A 23,554-nucleotide genomic window follows, 5' to 3' on the forward strand; every position below is an offset into this window, starting at 1 on the left:
TAAAGTCAATTAATTCATTTTTTTGTAAATCCAAATTAACTTTCTTGTTGATTTTTGTAAATATAACCTTCTTTCTCGTTAAACTTATTAAAAGTCTATTTGACGTTAGAACCAAAGCATTTATGTGGTTATTATTTCAAAGATATGCCTATTTCTTTAACTGATATTAGCATACCTAGAAGTTATTTCAAATTACCCTGAACAGAAAAAGTTGAAGCACGGTTACATTGACCATCAGAATTTTTTTTATCTAAATTAGCTCATTTTTTAAACTTTAAATTAAACTTTCCTTGTTTGTTGCTTTTAAACTATTTTTGCTATCTCTACACACTTCGGTGACAAGGTGATAGTCAGTGTAGCCAACTGAACAAGCCATTAGCGAAAAATCTTTCTTTCAGCTTTGCAGCTTGTGAGATTTTTGCTCCGCATGTTTAAATCACTTAACTATTAACTACGCACCTGTTTTCCTAGCGCCTTGGAGACACCGTTATGGGGAAAACAGGATCGATTAGATATTAGGTCATCTTTCGTTATATATATATATATATATATATATATATATATATATATATATATATATATATATATATATATATATATCATTTTTTTTATTCCAAACCATCTTAGCAAAACTGTATTTTTACCTTGGAGAACTGAAGTTCGAGCCCCGTGGAGTCAACTTCAATTCTCCAAACTCTCATTCATTTTTTTTATTTCATTTGTGTAATAGGCAGATGAGTTGTCGCTCATCAGTACCATTCACTTTTCAAGGTCAGGTATTCATTTTTCTGATGCATATTAGGCTCATCCGTGAGTGCCTAAATTATTCATTCTAGTTCAGATTAAATATGCAAATTAGAGATAAGGAATCGAATTCCGAAAACAATGCGTTTCATATTCTTCGTCGCCCGAATACGTAAGATCTGCTTATTCGTAATATCACGCAGTAATTCTATTTGGCAGCCCGAGCAGAAATTTTCCTTTAATTATTAGTAATTTTCATCGTTGCAAAACTTAGCGCCCGAGACAATAACATTATCATCACAAAACTTGGCTTCCAATAAAGGAACCCCAGTGTGACATAATCTATCCTAAAGATTATAATAATGTATCTTATTTTTAGCTTGCATGTATATTCTTAGCCTGCAGGAAGTTTTCATTTCTTTCTTGGAATAGATAAACGAAGACTTTGGTTCGGCTTCTCCTTCACAAATTTTTGTCGAAAGGTTGACTTTATCGCTACAAACACAAATTACTTCTTCTCACAGAAACCATCTACAAACACACTGTACTGCTGAAACAGAAACCATCAACCAAAGAGGTCATAAATTTTGCCATTCCTCGTGTTTGAAGTTCCCGTTCTTCACAATGATTTCCTTCCTCCCGCCCCTGTTAAGAAGTTCAAAGTAGATTTTCAAAAGGACTGGCTCCCGCTGAGAAGGAAAGGGGGATGAGGAATGACTATAGTGTCATCTAGCAGTTATACGGCCAAGTACGTGAACACGAAAAAATCTGTTTTCTGATTTCTGTAGATTCAATTATGAAGGATATAATTTCTCATCGATTGTGAAATGGATGTCTTTGGAAACAGCGAAAAAATAGTACAGTAGCGCACAAATACAAAGATTGTACTCCATTCTCAAAAAAGTCCGGAGTTTTTAGCTCTTTTCCTTACTGTAAAAAACAGAAGACTTTTCAGTCTGATTTTGATCATTTTCTTATGGGAATTTGGATTATAATTATCTGTATTTATAAGAAGAAAATATCACGCACAACGTTCAAATTGCACCTTTAAAATGAGATGCATCATATTTAGTTATTTTATTTTGATTGCTCAGACGCGTCTCTTCGGTTTCGGCACCTTAAGATTTAAACCGAAACGGGCTATCATCATTGCAATCTTCTTTCTTTATTTCATCATTCATTTACCTCTTTTTTTTTTTTTAGAGCGGGGACAAGGACAAGGACAAGGACAAGGACAAGGACGAGGGCGAACCACAACACACTGAACAGAGAAAACAATCAAAACAAAACAAAATAAAATTTAAAGAAAAAAAAACAGCAAATCCTTACTACTAACTACTATTCTCGAATGATTATCAAGTCTTCTTTATCTAATCAAACTTATCTACTCTACGTTCTGTCTCAAGTCGAGCTTAACATTCATCCTATCATAAATATCATCATTCATTGCTTTTTGCCTATACTTATCTCATCCATGCAGTATTCCCTCTTCTTCGTTGTTTCATTTCGTTCAGGTTTCCCTGTATGATTAGGTTTTTCACCTTGTACATAATTTGATTCTCTCCTGTATGTTTTTTATTAATTTACCACACTCTCCTACAAAATCACTAGACACACACTTCACTTATCACTATTAAGCACTGTCCACACTGGTATTTATAATATTGCACTGATACACTATCACACTCCTGTGTGTGAAACACATTTTAACGACTAATTCCACTACACGCATTACACATGTTTCGTTCCTTTTGTGCATTCGTTAAATCTTGTCTATCTCATGTAGGATGATTTTGTTTTCGATATATGTTCCTCGGTTGTTTTACGCATGTCCACGGTCCCCAATACAACGGCTTGGGGTCCAGGACCCACTCGGAGCACTTAGTGCGGGCCCTGGTCAGTTGTGTCCCACCGCCGTGTGCACCGGAACCGAAAGCGGCGCGTACGCAACAAGATCGCGGACGGTCACTGTTTTCTTTTACCCGAGTTCATTTGTCTCATTTCCTAATTCTATGAGATATTAATGTGCTGTATATTAGAATGCACGATAACCCACCACCGAAACACGAAATTCACTCCGGCCCGACGCATCCGGAGTTCCAATCCGGTCTGTCCGGGGATGTGTCGAGCTCACTTTTACTCCCGCGCTTCCTTCCGGGGCATGCGGAATACCAGCAATCCTGGAGGAGGCCTCCGGTCCGAAAGGAACGCCCCATACACACGTTCTCACATTCAAACTAATTTATTCATATATCTATTAATTTCTTATTGGTTTCTGTTTGCTAGATTCCTTTCTTCATATTGTTTTTTGCTGCGTTCGGAAAATTCAGCCGTAATTCTGTTCAGCACTTTAAAGTCTTCCTCTTCGCGAATAATATCCTCTAATCTTCCTGTTCTTATATTGTTCCTCTCGTTCATTCGGTCTTCTAGTAGGGAACACCACATTATATAGTGTTCCGGAGTTCCAAACTCACCACAACCACAGTTCCCTTCTTCTTTTAAGCCAAACCTTTGAAAATATTGGCCATAGGGCCCATGTCCCGTGAGGAAGTGGACAAGGCCTGCAGATGGTTCAAAATGGTTCCATTTTAGTCTTTCATTTATGTTTGGAATTTGGATTATAATTATCTGTATTTATAAGAAGAAAATATCACGCACAACGTTCAAATTGCACCTTTAAAATGAGATGCATCATATTTAGTGCGCTACTGAGACATTTTTGCGAAAGAACGAAATGAAACCGTGATTTGCCTAAAAAATGGTTGAGATCCCATGTTAAATTGAACACCAATATTCCGGCCGCTGTGGCGCACTCCTTCTCCCTCTTAAAGGTGAGACGCAACTAACAGGGAAGACTTTCGCTCCTTTGACCCCTCTAACGTCGTCATTGTTGTAGAGACCTCCAAAAATGTATGTTTGTAGTACTGTAGAGTCCTTCGTTTGTAATACTCAATAGCGTGGTATTATAAGTTTTCTTTTCCATATTGATTTGAAATATGTAATAATCTGACGTAGTGACGTACAGTGTGGCCCATAATTATGTGTCTGATGTTTCAAAGACTGTGATAAAGAAATTAGCAACATTACTTGAGCATCAAACTGAACATAAACACATTACTCTCATAAGTTTCCTCACAAGAATTTTAATCTCTGTTCGCAGCGACATTGTTCACCAATGCACCATCCAATTATTACATATCATGAAGAAAGGCAACGTTGTCACAAGCAGCTTGACAGACCCGTACTGTTATCCTTTGGAACTCTTCTGTGATAGCTTCACGTGGTTTGGCCAAATTGCGTATGTGATGTTCATACACTTTGTCCTTTAACCCATACACTTTGATCCATAAAAAAAAAAAGTCAGGTTGGGTCAAATCGGGAGATCGAGCTCTGTCTCTCCTCCGCGTAATTGTTTGTTGCAGAATAGAAAAGCGCATAACGCACACACTGTTCCGGAGACAACCAACCGTTCCGCCGTCCTGTCTGGCATACACTAACGGTTCAAGTCCAATGAACGTTATCCCCACTCTCATGTTACAGTGTTGCCATACCGAAACTTATGGTCCAGAATTACAATTTATTACACTCACTCACTACCTAACTATGGACCACTCTGTACTAAACAAAATAAAATTTAAAGTTGGATTTGCAACACTGTTAATCTGATGGTGTATCAGAGTATGTCAGATCATGTCTCTTTGTCGATATATACATCATGCAAAATTTCAACAATTTGATTCTATTAATTTAAATGTAAGAAGGGTGCTTCAAGAAAAATGGTCCTCCCTGTACATGGACGGGTGTAAGTTACCTTGTTAAAAAGAAAGAAAAAAGACAAAAAAAAGTAGATCTAGATAAGTCAATCTGTTAAGAGAAAATGTGAAGTAAGACGGAACATCATTTCGAAAGGTGGCAGATTTAAACAGATTAGTAGGAAAGTTCTAGCGATAAAAGATACAGCCGCTTTTATTTATGAGAAAAATTGCGTTACACAGACAAGCTTACATCACTTTAGCTTTTACTCGTCCGTATGTATGTTTGAGTACTATAATTTGTAGAGAAAAACACTTGATGAATTTGTAAGTAAAAAATCTCTTCGAGATAATAAATTTTCCTTTATGTAATCGAACATCGTTCTGTTAGAAAGTGGCAAACTTACGAAACTTTATCATAACTGCAAGAGGAGACATCAGAAGTTACAAAATGCTGCATAGGATTAACAAGTTTCTGTAACATTGCGGACGTAATTTATAAACTGGTATGAGAATGTGTATTGCAGGCAGACTTGTTTAATTACCACCCTAATTTGATAAATATAACAATAAATTTGGGTAACTAGAATTGATTAAATTTGCAATTTCCGTGGCTCATGGAAAACAAGGGCTTTTATATGAAATTCAATTTTCATTTTTGTTTTTAATTTTCCCATAATAAATTTATGTTGTAAATTGATGTAATATTTATGTTTCAATTGTGACTTTTAGAGTTAGTTTGGGAAAGGACGAATTGAACATGTGTTTCAATTTTCTTAGTGAAACAATTTTCGTTACACAATGATTACGCAATGATATTTGTTCTGTAACGCTAATGAATTTTAGCGGGGTTTTGGGTTTGTTACAGAACAAGCAAATAGGTTTCACTACCGATGAAATTTCTTATGAGCAGATCATTTTTTTATTTTAATTTACCCGATAGAACATGTTGAAGCTCACCACAATTTTTATAATTAAGTTATTTGTTCATCATACGTCACTGTACTTACATAAAATATTGTATAAGACAAACGTACTTACATGATCAGTAGAGAAACAGGTAATGTAATTGATGCTATTATTGACAAGAAATATAGATGGTTTTGTTGCTTTTCTGAAATATAAACAAATAACAATTTTATTAGTTAATTTGCAGTTTTTCAGAAACTATGTAAGTAATGAAATAAATCTTATTTCTGCAATCTACAAATATTTTAAATATTCTAGGAGTATACTTATGTTGATAAATAAAGAGGGTTGATAACCAATGCTTTCCTACCCTAACAACTTGGAAACTCTGCAAAAATAATCGATTGTTAATATTTTAAATTATAATTTTAATAATAACATGAATCTTCCATATGTACACCTGCATAACAAATGTATTTACATAATACTATTGACATACAAGATTTCAACATATTTCTGAGCCCGAGATAAACAGGATATCTGAGAAGTCATTAACTATTTCCGGGAAGGAGAAATTGAATTCAAATAAAGTGTTTATAATATCAAAGAAGACACCATAAGAAAACCAAATCACAGCAGTTTGACATGATCGCCCTCCATATCCAAGCAGAGTTGCAATCTTTCCGCGATGCACCTGAACACACACTTCAACATTGCTGGGGTAACTGTAGGCACCGATACCATAACGCGTTCACACAGGTGCGCCAAATCCCTAATCTTCACCTTGTACACCTGAAGATTAGGGTTTTGGTGCGCCTGCGTGAACACATTTCAGCATCGCTTCAAGAACCAATTGTCTTCAGATCATAGTGATTCATATACATAGTATGCTTGTGAAGTTATTTCACCATTTAAAAAAAATGGTCGAGATCCAAGAAATTTCGTCTATTAAGAACGATATATTCTTACATATTGATTATTTAAAAAAAAATCAAAATGAAATGAAAAACATTGATACTTAAAAGAAAACATGTGTTAGATTATTAGTTCATATTTTTTTCCTGCTACCGTAGGTAAAATATAGTTAATTGAAAGTTTTTAGGCTTACATATAAATGAGATCAATATACCCCGTGCCAATAAATATTTACCCTGATTTCAGTATTGTATTACAATTATATTTATGATTCTAACTTTTTTTTTAAATACAGGTCTACTTGGGAATCCATGAAGTTTCTGTACAGTTATGTCTCATTCAACACTTTCGCCACAAGGCGAGCTGTGTGAGCTATATAGTCAAAATGGCTTCCCCTCAACAGAAAGCTCAAAATGTGTTGTGTGCCTTGCAGAAACCAAATCACCGATTACTGAGCAGCGAAAGTTTAAGTCCCATTATGGATGGTTTATGTATAGGGTGGTCTGCAAGTGGGCGTACCCGTCTTTAGTTTCAACAATATGGTGTTAGTTATGGTAGAATGTCTGTACACAGTTACCTTGAAGTCTTAAGAGTCATAAACATCGGCATGATCACCATCCATGTCGTAACACAGCCGAATTCTGCGCTAAGTTCTCGCAGATGTTTGGCGGAGATACTCCAGAGTCACGAGGGTGAAGGTGTCTTCAACACCTGCTCGTAAATTCCTGCGTTGTGTGATATTGAGTGTTTCTTACTTGTTGCTTTATGAAACCCCAGAGAGCATTGTCTGGTGACGTCAGATCGGGACTTCTTGGAGGCCAGGAAAGGAAGCTGATGAAGGTGCACAACCTCTTCCAATCCAGCGGCAAAGAAGAGTCTGATTCAGGTAACTGCGCACGTGGATCGCGAAGTGCGCTAATGCTTCATCCTACTGTATCACAGCAGTGTATTTGATACCATTTTCTTCCAGTTGAGGCACCAACCAGACATTACCAGGAAACAAACGTGGGTAAAACTTAAAACCGTCAGAAAACACCAATTAGGGGTACGCCCTCTTCCGGACATTGCTGTATTGTTCAAAACTTAATGAGCGGAAACATACAGCATGTTCCATTTACTGTATCCAATTAAGAGTTACATTGTTTTGTTATATGCATAAACATTGTTGGACACTCGGTATATAGTTGTAAAAATTCATATAATAAACAATGATTTTGTGTTGTACTTAGAACTAATCAAAATAAAAGATGATAGTTTGTTAAAAGTTATAATTATGCAGCTACTCGACAAGGAACTTAGAAATAATTATAATGATATAATAAGCTTCATAAGTCCACCGAATTTATGAAAAGTACATGACCATGAACTGAGTTCATTAATCTTAGTCATTTATCAAATTAAGAGTTTATCCTTTTACGTTTTGTGTAAAGACACAAGAATGTTTACTTAAATGTCATTGGTATTGTGGTGAGTAGTGTTGTAAATAGAAAAAAAACGGTTCGTATTTTTTCAGAAATGTACGTTTTTTTAGAAAAAAAACATTGCCTCTCGTTTTTTTTCTAAATTTCGTTTTTTTTCAAATAGTCATTTGTAATGCATCTTACGTCTATTTAAGTATTAAATATTTTTATGTAGGTGTAATCACCGTAAAATGCAAAATAAATTAAACGCTAGATACTGATACGCTACAAATATTTTACAATTTACATGAATACCATACCTATTAACAATTCGGGTTTCAGCAGTTTTCATCAATATCAACTAAGAAATAAAAGTAGAAATGGAATTTTGTTTTTTCGTGAATGCAGGCCTTTAATAAGTACGAAAATAATGTCACGAACAGTATAAAATTCCAATAATTTGACTAAAGATAAAAACTAATACTAATTTGCCTAATAGTATTTTTCTAAATGTCATATATAAATAATTTGTCGACTAGATATATATGATATGCAGAGCCGGCTCTGTCACATATGCAGTGGCGTATTTACGATTTTGTTTCGGGAGAGGCTTTGCTAACTTTCGGGGGCATTTGCCTGAAAATGTGAAAATTCTGGAAGATATTTCATATACTTTACTATAGTAAGATTTCGAGGGGGGCTTAAGCCCGGAAGCCCCCCTAAATACGCCACTGTATATATGCAACACGTGCATTTGCGTGGAACGGCAAGCTTGGATGGTCCGACAAAGTCTGGTATAAGTATATTACTTAAATTAAATATTTCTTGTTGGAAACAGACTTCATGATGATTATAGTTACATTTACTAAGCTGACCTTTTATTTGAATACAACATTCATAAATTATGTTTAGGTTGCATTAGTTTAAGGCCAAATGGACAATGCTAAAGCAAATGGTCGAATAAATCCGAGCACAAATTGCTTGATTGTTGTCAAATGCAAGAATTCAATTCTCGAATATTAGTGAATATCTGTTCCATTTAGTAAGTTATCACAGTTTTGATATGAAAGTAATCTTGTTTTTGTCAAAAGCAAGTTCCTTATCATTGAAGATAGAAACAAGTTTTTTTAAAAAATAAATGTTAGATGTAAAAGAAAAATCAAGAAATAAAGATAAAAGAGCTAGTTGCACTGGAATTGCAAACTGATACATCGAGATTGAAGTTCGATAGTGAATTTTATAAAAAGAATTACCATCTTTCCTCTGCAGGTGTTTGCTTTATCTTTCACTATCATAATAGATTAACATTTAAAGAAGAAAAAACAGACACAACGGAATTGCATTTTTAGTAAGTATTTAAGCCTTTCTGAGCGCGGCTGCACTTACCCTCACCTTTGTTGTTCATGCTGGAGTAGCATACTTAAAATCATGACTTCTAAGATTTGTTCTTTCTGGAGAAAGGGGGAGGCGACAAATTATGCCATTGCACGAGGCGACAAATTGACTAGGGCCTGAATATAGGATGACTCAATTTGAAGTAATGCAGGGTGTTTCAAAATTAATATTAGGGTTTTGAAACTTTGTAGTATCTATTACAATTAACTTACAATTATAAATATTATATCAAATGAAAGAGCAACTCAAAAACAGTTTTGTACGCACGCATGTACATGCGTTGTTTCTTCTGTCTGCCGTTAGAAAGAGCAAGTAGCAAAGATGGAGACTAGAGAGCAGAAAGCTTTTTGTTTTAATAAAGACAGAACCTGTACAGTGCAACCGTCTGTGTGAAGAATATTAAGGAGACGCTTGCAACTACGTCTTTATTGTTTGCAGTTGCTACAGGTCTAAAGCCTACAGACTACGGTTTACGTGCCAATTTTGCAAGTGAAATATTATTGCATAACAATGAAGATTTTCTGGATCGTGTCGTCTTCAGTGATAAATCGACTTTTCACCTAAGAGCTAATGTGAACTCTCATAATGTTTGCATCTGACCGTCAGCAAATCCTCAGGAGATGGTACAATTGAAACGAAACTCCCCTAAATTGAATGTGTTTTGTGCCATATGGCGGAAAGTTTATGGGCCTTTCTCGCCTATCGACTAGATGAGTGCCGTGTGACGAATGAATCTCACATTGAACACTTGTAGCAAAAACTGTTTGAGGTGCTCTTTTACTTGATGCATTGCTTATAATTGTACGTAAAATGTAATAAGTACTACGAAGACTTAAAACCCCAAAATGTATTTTGAAATACCTTACATTTCTCACCAACAGTGTTGGAACTAAGATGTAAAAAGGAGAGAAAATTTTCCTTATAAAGTTATTGTTTACAACGATATTATTATTAGTCGAGACTATAACTACAACAACAACACGAGTTAGTAGTCAAAAAATGTAATCAAATGTATACTCGGTGGCCCAGGTGGCCAAAGTGGCACACACAGGTGTGTCACTTGTTTAATCCGCTCAAGTGTGGACACTAATTAAGATATCGGGATATTATTCTTGCAAAATGTGGTTGGTTTATAGTTTATCATATTAATTTCTTTTTCTTCTGGTGTCGAATTTCTTTCTCAAATTTCACCCCAGTCAAAAATTCGAGAATTTTCTAATTTCGAATTTCCTTTACTTTTTTTTTTCCTGTAGCTTCCTTCGTTGTAGAAAGACATCCTTAAGACTTGCCAGGTAGATACCTCGGGTGGATACCTAACTGTTGACATCAATTGGACGGGCCTGCGCGCAGTGTTGCCATTTAGGAAAATTAAAATTCTTTTATATTTGGGCAAAAAATTAGAAATTTTTGTTTATAAATCCGTACCTGTACGTCCGAGTGCAAGTCAACTTACGCCAATCGAACATTTGTCCTTACTTAACAAACGAAAGTACAGATCGTTACAATGGTGTAATTAGGGGGCGCACGTAAAATTCGTATTTAGGTTCTAGCCCTTGATTTTTCTAGTTTTCCCTTACTTTCTGTTTACCGTAATATATTTTTGGTAATTAGAAGCTTTGTTCCTTAAATATCGCCATAATACTTGTAGGATATATTAGTGATATAACAATGTTTGATTTAAGATAGTTTGCGTCTGTTTGGTGGCAGTGTTGCCAGCTACAGAATATTTTAATTCCAGATTTTAGGGGGAAATTTTGGAAAAATTATATGTTTTGTCTCTATTATTTCCCTCTTGTTGGCTATATCGGAACAAACGTACCAGTGTCTGGAAGTCTCGTCTTTGCTCTACACAATGCACTATAGAATGTTTCAAAAGAATAATTAGGGGAAGTACGGTTGAGGTTTACAGTGGACCTTGTCCTCTAATTGGAAAGATAACTGTGATTTTTTTAAAGGTAGAATGAGATATTTTTAATTGACATGCTTACTTTATTAGATATCGTCAGAATACTTGTAGGATATATTCGATGGATACCAAAGCTTATTTTAAGATAGTTTGTGTGTGTCTGATAATAGTGTTGCTAATTACAACAAATTTTAATTCCAGATTTTAGGGGCAAATTTTGGGGAAAATTCCCTTTTTTATTTCTATTATTTCCTTCTTGTTGGCTACATTCGAACAAATGTACCAGTGTGTAACAGCCTCATCCTTAGCCTACACAGCATACCATAAAATGTTTTACTAGAATAATTAGGGGAAGTACAGTTGAGGTTTATAATAAAACATGTTCTGGAAATGGTAAGAAAATGGTGAATTTCTGAGGTAGAATGAGATTTTTTTTTAATTTCATGCTTACTTTGTTATATATTGCCATTATACTTGTAGGATATATTCTTGGAGCACTACGGTTTATTTTCAGATAGTTTTCGTCTGTCTGATGGCAGCGTTTCCAGCCAAAACAATTAATTCCCGCTATTAGGTGAAAAATTCGGAAAATTTCCCTTTTCCCCTCTATTATTACCCTCTTACTGGCTACATTGAAACAAACGTACCACTACCTGAAAGCTTCCTCTTTGCCCTATAGAACGCATCATAAAAAGTTTCAATAGGATAATTAGAGAAGCTGTACCCCGGCATATTTGATTTGTGCTTCTGAGGCGTGAAAAGTGTCAAAATTTCATGTGTATGACAGATTTTTTCTTTCCCTCTTTGAATGGAAGCCAGCGACTTCAGGATTTCACTGTACCTTTTCAACACACCAAAGATTTGTTAGGTGTCTTGAACCCATATAGCAGCAGTGGTACTAGATACAAAAAAATTTTGAAATTCGGTTAGGGATTTTTTGTAAATTTTCACCCCTACATTTCCCTCAATAATTCCCCACTCGTTGGCAACACTGTAATACAACTTACACCAAAAAATAGCCACATCCATTTTCTTAAAAACAAGGCCTTAACCATATCAATGGAATGAATAGTTTTTGAGCAATAAGTGACTAACTGGAAATGTAGGAAAACGCCAAAAATGACCTGTGGCCGAAAGGAATAATCACACAATTTCGCTCATATAGGTTCAAAGAAACAAACGATTTGTAAGTTACGAGGGCTTCGACTCAAGTTCTGTTGATTATTTCAATAATCTGCAACATAAATCAATAAATAATAGTTGTCAGAAAAAAACAGACTTTTGAAAAAAAACATGAAAAAGAACGATGTTTTTTATTGAAAAAAACTTCACAGAAAAAAAACCTTTTTTTACAACACTAGTGGTGAGTAGGCATTCTTTAAGTACCGTCAAGTGTCGCCTAATGACGAAGCTAAAACGTGGGCATTGCCTCACTAGTGTTCATTAATAAGTACTCCATAGGTATTTCTACTTAGATATGCTAATATAGATAGAAAAAAAAGAGTCTGGTAAATCACATATCATTAGAAGCCATGTTCTCACAGCGATAGAACGAAAGTTGGCCGCTTATTTTCATTGTGAATTTGTCAGCTCTTATTATTGTGAAGTTTGATTCATATTTGATGTATCAGCTAAGGCTTGATAGGTATTCGTATTTGTTGATCCTCTGTGACTTACGTGATAAATGTTGTCACCTTTGGGATGAGAGGGGTTCTGTGTCACATAACTTAGATCAGGGGTTTTCAAACATTTTGCAGTTGAGGCTCTCCTCAACTACCAAATCTGAACGCGCCTCCACACTCAAAAATGAACTATGTCAACAACATAAATACATGTACCTAAAAGAAAAACTAGGAAGAAGAGCACAGCTGATCAAGGGCGCCCATCAGGGGGGCAAAGTGGGGCGCTTGCCCCTAGAGGAAAATGTACTTCGAAAGATCGAAAACTCAATAGAATTTTTAGAATAATTACAGCAAAATTTGAAAGTATATTTGAAAGGTCGCTTATACTTGCCCCCCTCTGGAAACCACAACATGGGCGCCTTTGCAGCCGATCGAAAGATAAGAGAAAATATTGGGAGTTAAAAGAGGAAGCTGAAGATGGACAAAAGTGGAAGAAACATTTCCAGGCCCAAATCTAATATTGAAAAAAAAATCTCATTAGTCCCAGGACCTGCCGAAAGGCAGAATACCTAATAATAATAAAAGAAAAATTATCATATATCAATATCATAAAACTATGATGTACTATGTTTCATTCATATTTAAGCCAATGATGAAAGGGTCATTCCTGATCGTATGTAGAACAGAGGTGGTAAAAAGTCTTAGTTCACTATGTATTACTAAAGAAGGTTGCAGACTTAAGTATGTATGTTCCATTATAAATATATTCCTTTGTAAGATCTTCTCTTAAAAGTCCTCGTGCCTCCGCTGATAATCTTCGACGCCTTCCCAGGGAGGCGCGCCGCACAGTTTGAAAACCTCCAACCTAGGTGATGAAAGGGAAGCACACACAAACGAGGTTTCTCTAATTTCACCATTATTTCATACATTGTTACAGTTATTATTCTTGTCAGAACGCAGTTCGTAGTTGTTCTGATACATAATGACATTCGTATGTTGTGTTATGTTATTAAGGAACCACCGAGCGTAAAGGAGAGGATTTAAATAACAATAATAAATTTATTATTAATAATACCAAGTTGCGTTGATAAATTTCTCAGTTATTTCCGAAGTTTAAGTACAAATCCTTTTTAGCCAGTATAAGCGCTATTTTTATATTGATATGTATTAATATGGCATTTTTAATCTTTACATAATATTATATAGAACAGAGACGTCAAAACACGGTAAACCCCTTTGGGTACGCCACTGATATACTAATAAAATGCATTCTAAAACTTACTAATAATAACCTCATTAGTACACAAAAATAATTTTGTTCATAACTTGATATTCATTAGCATTCAAACTATTATACAAAAATGATTGGGGTTCTCTGAGTCCCCCCAAGGTGGAAATTAGGATGTCGGAGTAAAAGCTGCTCTAAGAGTTTAGTGTTCTCAACCTTTTTTATTTAACGACACACCTTACTTAAAATCTAGGATATCGCGACACATTTGTTTGATATTATTATTATTATTATTATTATTATTATTATTATTATTATTATTATTATTATTATTATTATTATTATTATTATTATTATGAATAATAATAATAATATCTATCAATATAGTAATACTATTAGTTTTTATAATAACTGCATATAGCACTGAGTACCATTGCTATCCTGGAGGTATTGACTGGTACAGTCTGTATCGATTATTAGTACCGGTAATTATTATTAAATTCCTCATGATTTTTAAATTCTAAAATTTCGAGACACACCCAAGTCGCGACACATCGTTTAAGGACTGCTGAACTAGTAATCTTCCAAGGCCTGGAAAAATTGGAGAATGGTTTTTGTATTATGATCAACAATGAACCACAATAATTCTACTGACGAAAATTTTTTGTTTACAAATAACTCTAGATATTTGTAAAATGCATAGGAATTATAATTGAGAACCGATGTACTATTATTAACCATGGAAATACCTTATACATGCTTCAGCAATTCGCAATTTGTTTCAGCTCAACGTTGTTTTATAAACTATGTATGCAGTTGGCTTGCATAGTAAATTGGATTTTCAATCACTGATATCATTTTCATGACACAATGTTCATGGATTTCGAACGTAAGGTGTTTCATCACGTATTCCAGAACAAAGAGTCTTAATGTAGAAATGCATATACAGGGAACAGGAAGACAATTGTAAAAGTTATGGAATCTTAAGTTCATTAATAGATGTTATTAAATACGGCTGAGTACATTGAACTGGAGTTGGAGAATATACTGTATTATCCCTTGCAGGCGCACACCCAGAAATGTTTGCTGAGAGGGGGGCTCCAATACCTTTATATAATATTCAAAATGGCTTATTCTCTACCTCAAAACTACAAGTGATGATTAATGCAAACTAAATTTCCAAAAAAATGATAAAAGTAATAATTTTTATAAGAAAAGAAAAAAGAGTATAGATGAGGTGTAAAACATCTTTAGCCTATATCAACCATTTCTCTGTTAAACTTGTATAGTTGTGTTAAGAAAGTCTACAAATTTTAGCAGAGATAGGATTTTTTTTGGGTGGGGGCAGGCGGTCCCGATGGTCTTCCCCATGGGTTCGCCCCTGTTACCACGTAACTTGAAGATGTTAAATGACGAAATACAGCAATCAATAGATTCCATTGAGTTCGTCATATATCTGAGAGGGGTGTGTATAAATTCTCATGCGACAAAATTGCGAAAAAATATTATTTGTAAACCTAAATATATGGATGCTGTGCAATAACCACAACAACTGACAATAAAATAAACCTTCTTCAAAATTCGCAAGATAATAGTACACAATATGGTTCATTAATATATATATTCTAAGCAGTGGCGTAACTAAACGCTTAGAGGCCCCCTGCAGACAGCGTGGAGTGGGGTCCCTTCACCACGTTCCACTTCACGATTCAGGGGCTCCATGATGGCTTGGGCCCCCCGCAATGCGGTGTCTGCGGGGCCCTTATTTACACCCCTGATTGTAAGGATCGCCACATTACAGCGTGAGCACATGTTTACGAGCGACACATGCTATTGTTTATAAGCAACAGACAATACACAAAACATCACGATGGAACTGAAAGAGAAAACGAGCCACCTGAAGAGGGTCTATAAAAGTGAAACCAAAGAAGACGGAAGCATCAGTTAACCACTGATCGCTAACCCATAATAGGAACAGCTGTGGAGGTTGCATTGGGCGAAGGGGCTCTACCTTTCCTAAAATTCCTACACTGAGGAAAATCCGTTCTCCGGACAGCTGTATATTGTACAAATAAATATATGGAATCCTCTTGCTTACTATAGAAATCAGTATGGAGCATACGTTATCCGTATGCTACATAGGCACTGCCCTTAGGTATTACATCATGCCGTTCCAGGATGTCTGATATCTAACAGTCTTTCCTATATTACATACATATTTGTATGTTAAATTCGTCAGCTATATGTTATATACGTCTATTTGTGAGATCCTGACCGCCTATATTGTTTAATACGGAAAGTACGTACAGATGAAACACTGATACAGAAAGTATTATAAAATATGCGTTTTCAGTTATACCTCTGCTGTACGTTAAGTCCAAGAACTACAGGAATTACGCATGTAACCTACCTTTTTAAGAACGCCGCCTACAATTTTTTTCTCAGTGTTGTGTGTAGAATATCTAGTTCGATCCCCGACGAAGTAAGTTTGTGGTGGACAAGATCGTGACTGTGGATTTTCCCGGGGTACTCCCGTTTCTTGATTTAGTCATCCGTTTCTCTTAGCCTAAAATGCGTAATTGTGGGACTGAAAAACTTTCAATGTAATAGTCAACATTAATCCTTGAAATTTTAGTGGACAATCACAATGACATTGAGTTCTCTTATTTTTTCTACAGGTTGTCATCAAATTCCAGCCATTTTTATATGTATAATTTTAAAGGTAAATAATATGTTAATAAATAGTGTCCGCCCTACAGCTTTTGTGTCCTAAAACTACATACGACACCCATGCCTCCGCTTGAGCACAGGCTACGAAACAATAGTCATCGTACAAGTACAAGGGCATTAAAATCTTTTACACAATGAGCCATATTTTTCTAATGACTAGCATTAGCACTTTTTTTTTTGTGCATGTACCTGTCTCCTCTATGCTGAAATTGTGTGGCAAAGTTCTTCCTCAGTTTATAGATACGCCCAAACTGGAGAACGAAGTAGACATCGCACCCGCCAATGATCGGCCGTTGAATTCCTGTACAACACCGGCAATTACTCGGCCACATCCATTACACACAAATTACTACGAGTATGTGGGGATGAGACATAGTGGATGCTGGACCACAAAGCGATGGGTACAAAGATTCCATGGTGGAGATTTCAGTTTGCTGGACAAAATCGGTACGGCAGACTATCAGCTGCTCTGCACAACGTTAACAGAAAATGCATTGACAAATGTGTAACCACACGACAGCTTGTTCATCCGACTGGCCTATCTGTCCATAGTGCTCTTACATTAATATAGTCTTTAGATTACAGAAAATGTCGTGCCGGTTGGGTGTCACACCTGCCCACAAACAAACAAACAATAAATAAATAAATAAAAACGAATCCGGCTTGTCAATCACTCACAGCATGCAATCTGGAGTGTTGGATGTGAAGTGGTTCCTCTACTCTCTTATTGTCCGGTTCTGGTTCTTTCTGATTTCTTTCTGTTTAGTCGTCTGAAGGTCCCTCTCCATAGTAGGTAGTTTGCCACTGACCAAGAACTCGTGTATGTGAAAGAGTGGTGTATAGTCAGCGTTTGGTGTTTTACCAAAGCGCATGTACGACATCCAAAGAACAGTAGGCTTAATGTGCCACAACGGATAGGAGATAAATTGAAAAAAAAAAAAAAAAAACGAACTTATACGTACATAGAAATCACAGATACACTAACAAAATTTCATGGTCCTAGTGCAACTACTGCAAAAGTTATGGCTAATTCTGCAGAACCTTTTGAACATCCTTTTTATATTTCTTAAAAATGGAAAGTTACATAACACTAAGAATTTTTAAGGTACTAGAAATAAATTTGTGTCAGAAAAATATATTTGATATCCCAGACCGTTGAACAGCCCGATGTAATGTTGGTGTATTATACACATTACATTTTAAAGGTTTAGTTTTGCCAATTTTTTTGTTAGAATTATATTATAAGAGATTTTCATATTTTAAAAAATATCCCTTTTAAAATCATAGTTGCTTCATTTTATACACTGAGGATACACTAATATAAAAGTTTCTACCGCTTTAAATCATTACCAAGAGGATGAGAGCCGTAGCTAGAGATTTCAGCACTCAGCCCTAACAGCACAAGATGTGCTAGGCATGTGCCATTTAGGTGTCCCAGCTACTTTTTAGGTACCCGATACTTGACACATATGATATTCATGTGCTAAGTATGTACTTCAGCTGCCTACACTTTTAGGTACTTGGTACACCTAATTGATATTCGCAACTATGTACCACAAATATAGCATTTATATACCTGGCTCAGTTTTGCACTCTATGTCGTTTCTTTTTATGTTGTCACTTAGGACATACCGGTATATGTCATGTTCTAGGCACGTCCTTTAGGTACATACTGTTTCAAATACCCTAAAAGCAAAAGATGTGCTAGGCATGCGCCATTTAGGTGTTCTAAGTTCATCTCCAACATTTGGTGCATTTGTTGCTTCCTTTTCTAAGCGATTGTGTACTAGAAGCAAGAAACGCATCAACTTTAATAGATGGCAAGTATCGTCGATCATTTGAAAGTGAATATGGAAGAACCATAAAATAAAGTAGATAGACACGTCATTCTGTTATAATATTACATGGCGAGCAAATTTTATCTGGTTCCAAACGGTTATCTTCGAATATACGCGGTTAAAGGAGCACTCTGTTTAGCCAAATTCAAAAGACCTCAACATTTTATCCCTCTAGAAGCGGCGTTATCTTCATCGTCTCCGCGGCCAAGTCGAAAGAGCACGTGGCTCATAATCTAAAGGCTGGTGGTTCGCGCCCACCCTGGGTTACATTTTTGTTTACTTGTTTAAAGTGGTTTTTAGACTCACCTTAATGTAAACACATTACGCATATAGCTGATTTAACATATTTTGGGGGAGTAATTTTGTGATCCATTGACACTTACGGCATGGGGAACATACTAGGCACGTTCTCCAGGTACATGTCAGGCATGTGCCTAGGGACGGACATAGACTGTTACTATCACTTGCCATTCATGTGATTTCTCTCTCAGAGGTATATAAGGCACATAGTGGACACATTCCCAATGTATCTGAGGGAATATGATAGGCATACGTCTGCTATGTGATTGCGCTGTTAGGGAGGGCGAAACAGAGTGTCCCCTACACTCATCTCACGAAGCTTTACTTTCTGCCCTTTTTTCATATAAAAGAAGCAGTTTTGTTGTTATGCTACGCTGAATTTTTACCAAGCTGCTTGGACAGATTATTACAACAGTCAAAAGCGAAACTCCTGTATTCTTTTACAAGTAAGCTATTTTCAAGAGGCTTATTTTAGACATTTTGTTAAACTTGACAAAACTACTTTGGTTGGTATAAGTCCCACTTGGGACATAGTTACAGAAATTTACAACTATTTACAACATTTCATACTACCGATAAGAAATACAATTTCATTACATTAGAAACTTTGTTCTTTTAAAATGTTCGAAATGGGCGACAGCATTAATTTCCAATACTAATTGTAAACTTTTGAAATTTTATTTTGCACGTGACTACAAAATAATATTTAAATTTCCATTCTTTTACGGTATAAAAAAAAAAAACTCTTGCGAAATGTAACGGAAATTCACAAGGACCCTTCTTTGCGAATTAATCGATGAAGCTGAAGAATATGTTTAATGTTTGTCTTTAAAATTCAGAATGTAGTTTGGCTATTACATAACCTATGAAATTACAGTAATTACTTGATTTCTTAATGAATGAAATTTCTGAATTTTAGGTTAGGACTACTTATTATTGATTAACATACGAAAAGTGTAGTAACACACATATATTATATGGAGCTAGCTTGTTTACCAGCGAAGGCAGAGGTAAAGGGGGGAAAATTTCAACAATTTTTCTGCCTGACTCTTGCAATACTCCCTTACTCTCGTTCTATATGTCAGCGTTGCCAGGGTTAAAAATTTGTCACATGAATGTCATTTTGAAGAGTTAGTGTGAGTTGGTTATTTGTTGCGTGCTGTTGTGGTTGCGATTTTGTTGCTTATTATTCATTTGACAATGGCTTCACAGCGTAAGAGAGCGAAGCTAGAGAAGTAATAAGGAAGGCCATAGTGCAGTGCGACGAAGAAGCGAGGGAGAAAAAACTGAAGCATTTGTTATCACAGCCTAATTTTTCGTGTGTCCACGTATACAGGGATCTTCGATAGGAATTGCATAATTGCATAAACTCTTTGAATTAAGTGAGTATTAGCTGAATTTTTTGACAACGCACTGGCAACCCTGCCCAGGACCGTCGAGTGACCGTTTCTTGGCGACGGGGTGGGGAACCTGCCAATCAACTCTGAATTCCTCAGCCTCGCATTAAAGCTAGCTCCCTATAATACATATACCGTATAATGTGTGTAGATATTTTGTATGTATGTAGATAAATAAAAACATCGCACAACTAGGTACGAATACACACACACACAAATACTGGTGATACAAGTAGTTGATGGAGAAATGATCCCAATAAATTCAATCAAATTGGAAGCATTTCATTATGTCAATGGAACGAAAATTTTATTGATAGTGATAAGCCTTTGAAGAAGACGAAATTCGTTGGGTTAAGTTCTGACTCGTTAAACCCCTATTCTACAACTGCTTGAAGTTCGAAAATATTATTCCTCTTGTTTACCTTCATTTTTAATATTCCCTTGCAAATAGCTGCTTGTGTGTCCTTACCTCTCTCATTTTCATACCTTTATTCTCACCGTCGTAATTAATCCGATTGGGTAAAAAAGTGGGATTAACTAATCAAACTCGTCACCATCAAAACCAACCAAACACCTAACACACGTGACAGTTTCTGATTTTGAAAACGCTCCTGTGTAGACTATAAGTCATTACTGAGCAATTGTATCTCACAGCATCATTAACAAATCATATACAGTATAATAACTTTCTCAAACAATAAGCATCGTAAGAACTTGTTGTGACCGTTATTGAAAAGTATTTCAGTGAAGCTAGGCCCCTCAGGAATGCTCAAAAAATTCCTTTTTAAGATAAAATTTCCTTAATTTCATTTACTATATATAAATTAACAGACAAATTCTGACCAAAGCATATATTAACTAATAAATAATAGCGTTACAGTTTCGGCAAATTAATTTTGCCTTCATCAGACACATTATGCCTTCATTAGATAATGTGTCTGATGAAGGCAAAGTTAATTTGCCGAAACTGTAACGCTATTATTTATTAGTTAATATATGCTTTGGTCAGAATTTGTCTTTTAATTTATACAAGAAGTTCCAAAGCTAAAATGAGTGGTATTACTATATATATATGTGTGTGTGTGTATGTGTGTGTGTGTGTGTGTGTGTGTGTGTGTGTGTCTGTGTGTGTGTGTCATTGTTTAAAGAGAGCATTATTGCATTCTATGGATTATTATAGTGTGCTCATATCTCCACAACATGCATTTTTGCTTTTGATCTGTCATTACTTCAATGTTATCTTATATAATGATAAACTCAAGCCAGGCCGCGAAAGACTTGTGAAAAAAAAAAAAAAAGTTTGTCATTTTGTATGTGGGATTCTGCAAAGAATGCCACCGTCTTTAGTCATACTGCCGCAGTGCTTAGTAACATACTGTAACATTTGTTGAAAAGCTAAATTTCCCTACATTTTATCTCATATTCGTAAAGTCTTCATTTTTCCCACGTTAAAAAATTATTTGCTAAATCTCCCTACACCGCGGGGAATTTCCCTCAAACTCGCATCACTGACGTATTTTCGTGCTCGCTTCGCTCACAAGAAATTTTTTTTTACCAAATCTATTTCTTTGCAAACCGACAACAATAAGTATTTTAACGGGGAGTCTTATTGTTAACTCTTTAGCAGCACTGTTTCTTTCTGCTTGCTCGTTCGGCGTCCTATTGCTATCAGTGCCCGGGGCGCCAGCCCCGCTCGCCCCCTGTAGCTATTTCTCTAAAGGGATAATACTTTTATTATATAATTTTACTTAGACGGACTTAATCAAGTTAAAAACGAGTCAATATAAATAAGAAAGAGATAGGCGAAAACACGTCTAAATTAATGAATGAAAAGCATTACTCAAACTTCGAAGTCATTCAGTGAAATACATTTTTCTGGCCCAAAATAATGATAATAAAAACTGGTTCGTTTGCATAAGAACCTTCAAACCACTACATACTGGCATCGGCATTTTAATAGCTTTACCAAGATTATTCTACTTTATAAATTCAACAGTTACAGTTTGCGATGTCTATAATTTGTTACTTAGTTATTTAAAATATGAACCCAAAAAGTATTTTTAAATTTTACATCTCTGTCATTTATCTCAAAGCAGACAGAGTAGGTCTTAATGAGTCAGGGATCAATAAGTTCTCTGACTGATTTCATAAAGTTAAAATTATTATATGCTATAAAGTAATGTCCCTTCATATTTCAAGGTAGTTACTTCCTCTCTCAAGAATTCCCTCGGTCTCTCAGGTACGGTGCATGGTGGCAAGGTGGAAAAATAATTCTCATGATTAGCAGACATTACTGGAAAACCATCAGGTACATTATTGACCGAACATAGGTAAGAATGAATTCTACTCTTTGCTGTCCCATGATTATCTATATATATAAAAGAGAACGCACAAATCCTTTGTGAACTCATCACGCTAATACGGCTGAACCAATTTCTTTCATTTTTGGGGGGTTATTAGGATTTGGACCCTAGATGGTTTTTATCATATCACTTTAATTTTTAATTACCAGTGTCTTGAGATAATTGACCATTCAAGTGTCCATACGTACAAATCCTTTGTTATTAGTTCATCATAGGTAAAAATAAACGTATTTATATGCAACCCGCATGACCATGTGACTCGGCGGGTTAACATAAATGACAGGCGCTATAATTTTAACATTTACTGCAATTTGAAAGCGAAAAAGTAAAAATTATCTAAGTAACAAAGTTTATTGCGTTCCGGGGTGACCGCAGCGAAGCGGGGTGAACGCTGCTAGTATCATAATAAGGGGAATTATAATTTGGAGGAAACGGTTTGATTTCTGGGTTTTCGGCATCTAAGGCCATTTAGCCAGTCATGTTTGAGGAATGACGTCCTTCGGCGAGCACGCTATCCGGGGAGAGGGAAGGAAGAAAGGACTGGGAAAGGAAGGAAGCGGCCTGGACTTATAAGTTAGGTACCATCCCGGTATTTGCCTGGTGTGAATCAGGAAAACCTCATTCAGGATGTCTGGCTTGAAAAAGCATTTTACACTTTTTCGACCGAGTGCCCCCACCGGGAATCGAACCCGGGACCGCTCGCGCCTAGGACGAGGGCGTTAGCGACTACGCTATGCGGGGCCACTAGGAAGAGCTTCGAGAAAACCTGTTGCATGGAAATGATGATGTAAATGTTATTATTGTATGCTAATATTATTTTGTGTTATTTAATATCGAGGTGTATTATGCCATTCGTGACCTGTTCCCCGATCGGATATATCTCCGCACGCCATTGATCGTATCTATTGCTTAGTATGGAAAATGTATTGGATTTCTTTTATGTTCTTAAAACCAAATGTTTACACATCACATTAAATCTCTGTATTCCTTTCATTTGCGAAACAACCATTTCTGCGATATTCCACATTCATTAACAAAAGTAAAGCTAGCATAAT

At 35.8% G+C, this 23,554-nt stretch overlaps 1 protein-coding gene across 1 annotated transcript in view; it reads right to left on the reverse strand.

Annotated features, from left to right (window-relative positions):
- LOC145681155 (DNA damage-regulated autophagy modulator protein 2-like) overlaps positions 1-23,554 on the reverse strand; it is an 80,754-nt gene that overhangs the window by 50,177 nt on the left and 7,023 nt on the right. Inside the window, exon 2 of the mRNA XM_081752602.1 lies at positions 5,538-5,610. Within this exon, the coding sequence (XP_081608728.1) occupies positions 5,538-5,610 (73 nt within the window). The remainder of the gene's footprint in view (positions 1-5,537; positions 5,611-23,554) is intronic.

Source organism: Thermobia domestica, chromosome 3 (assembly GCF_964235325.1).
Source record: "Thermobia domestica chromosome 3, izTheDome1.hap1.1, whole genome shotgun sequence".
In the NCBI taxonomy this organism is placed as follows: domain Eukaryota; kingdom Metazoa; phylum Arthropoda; class Insecta; order Zygentoma; family Lepismatidae; genus Thermobia; species Thermobia domestica.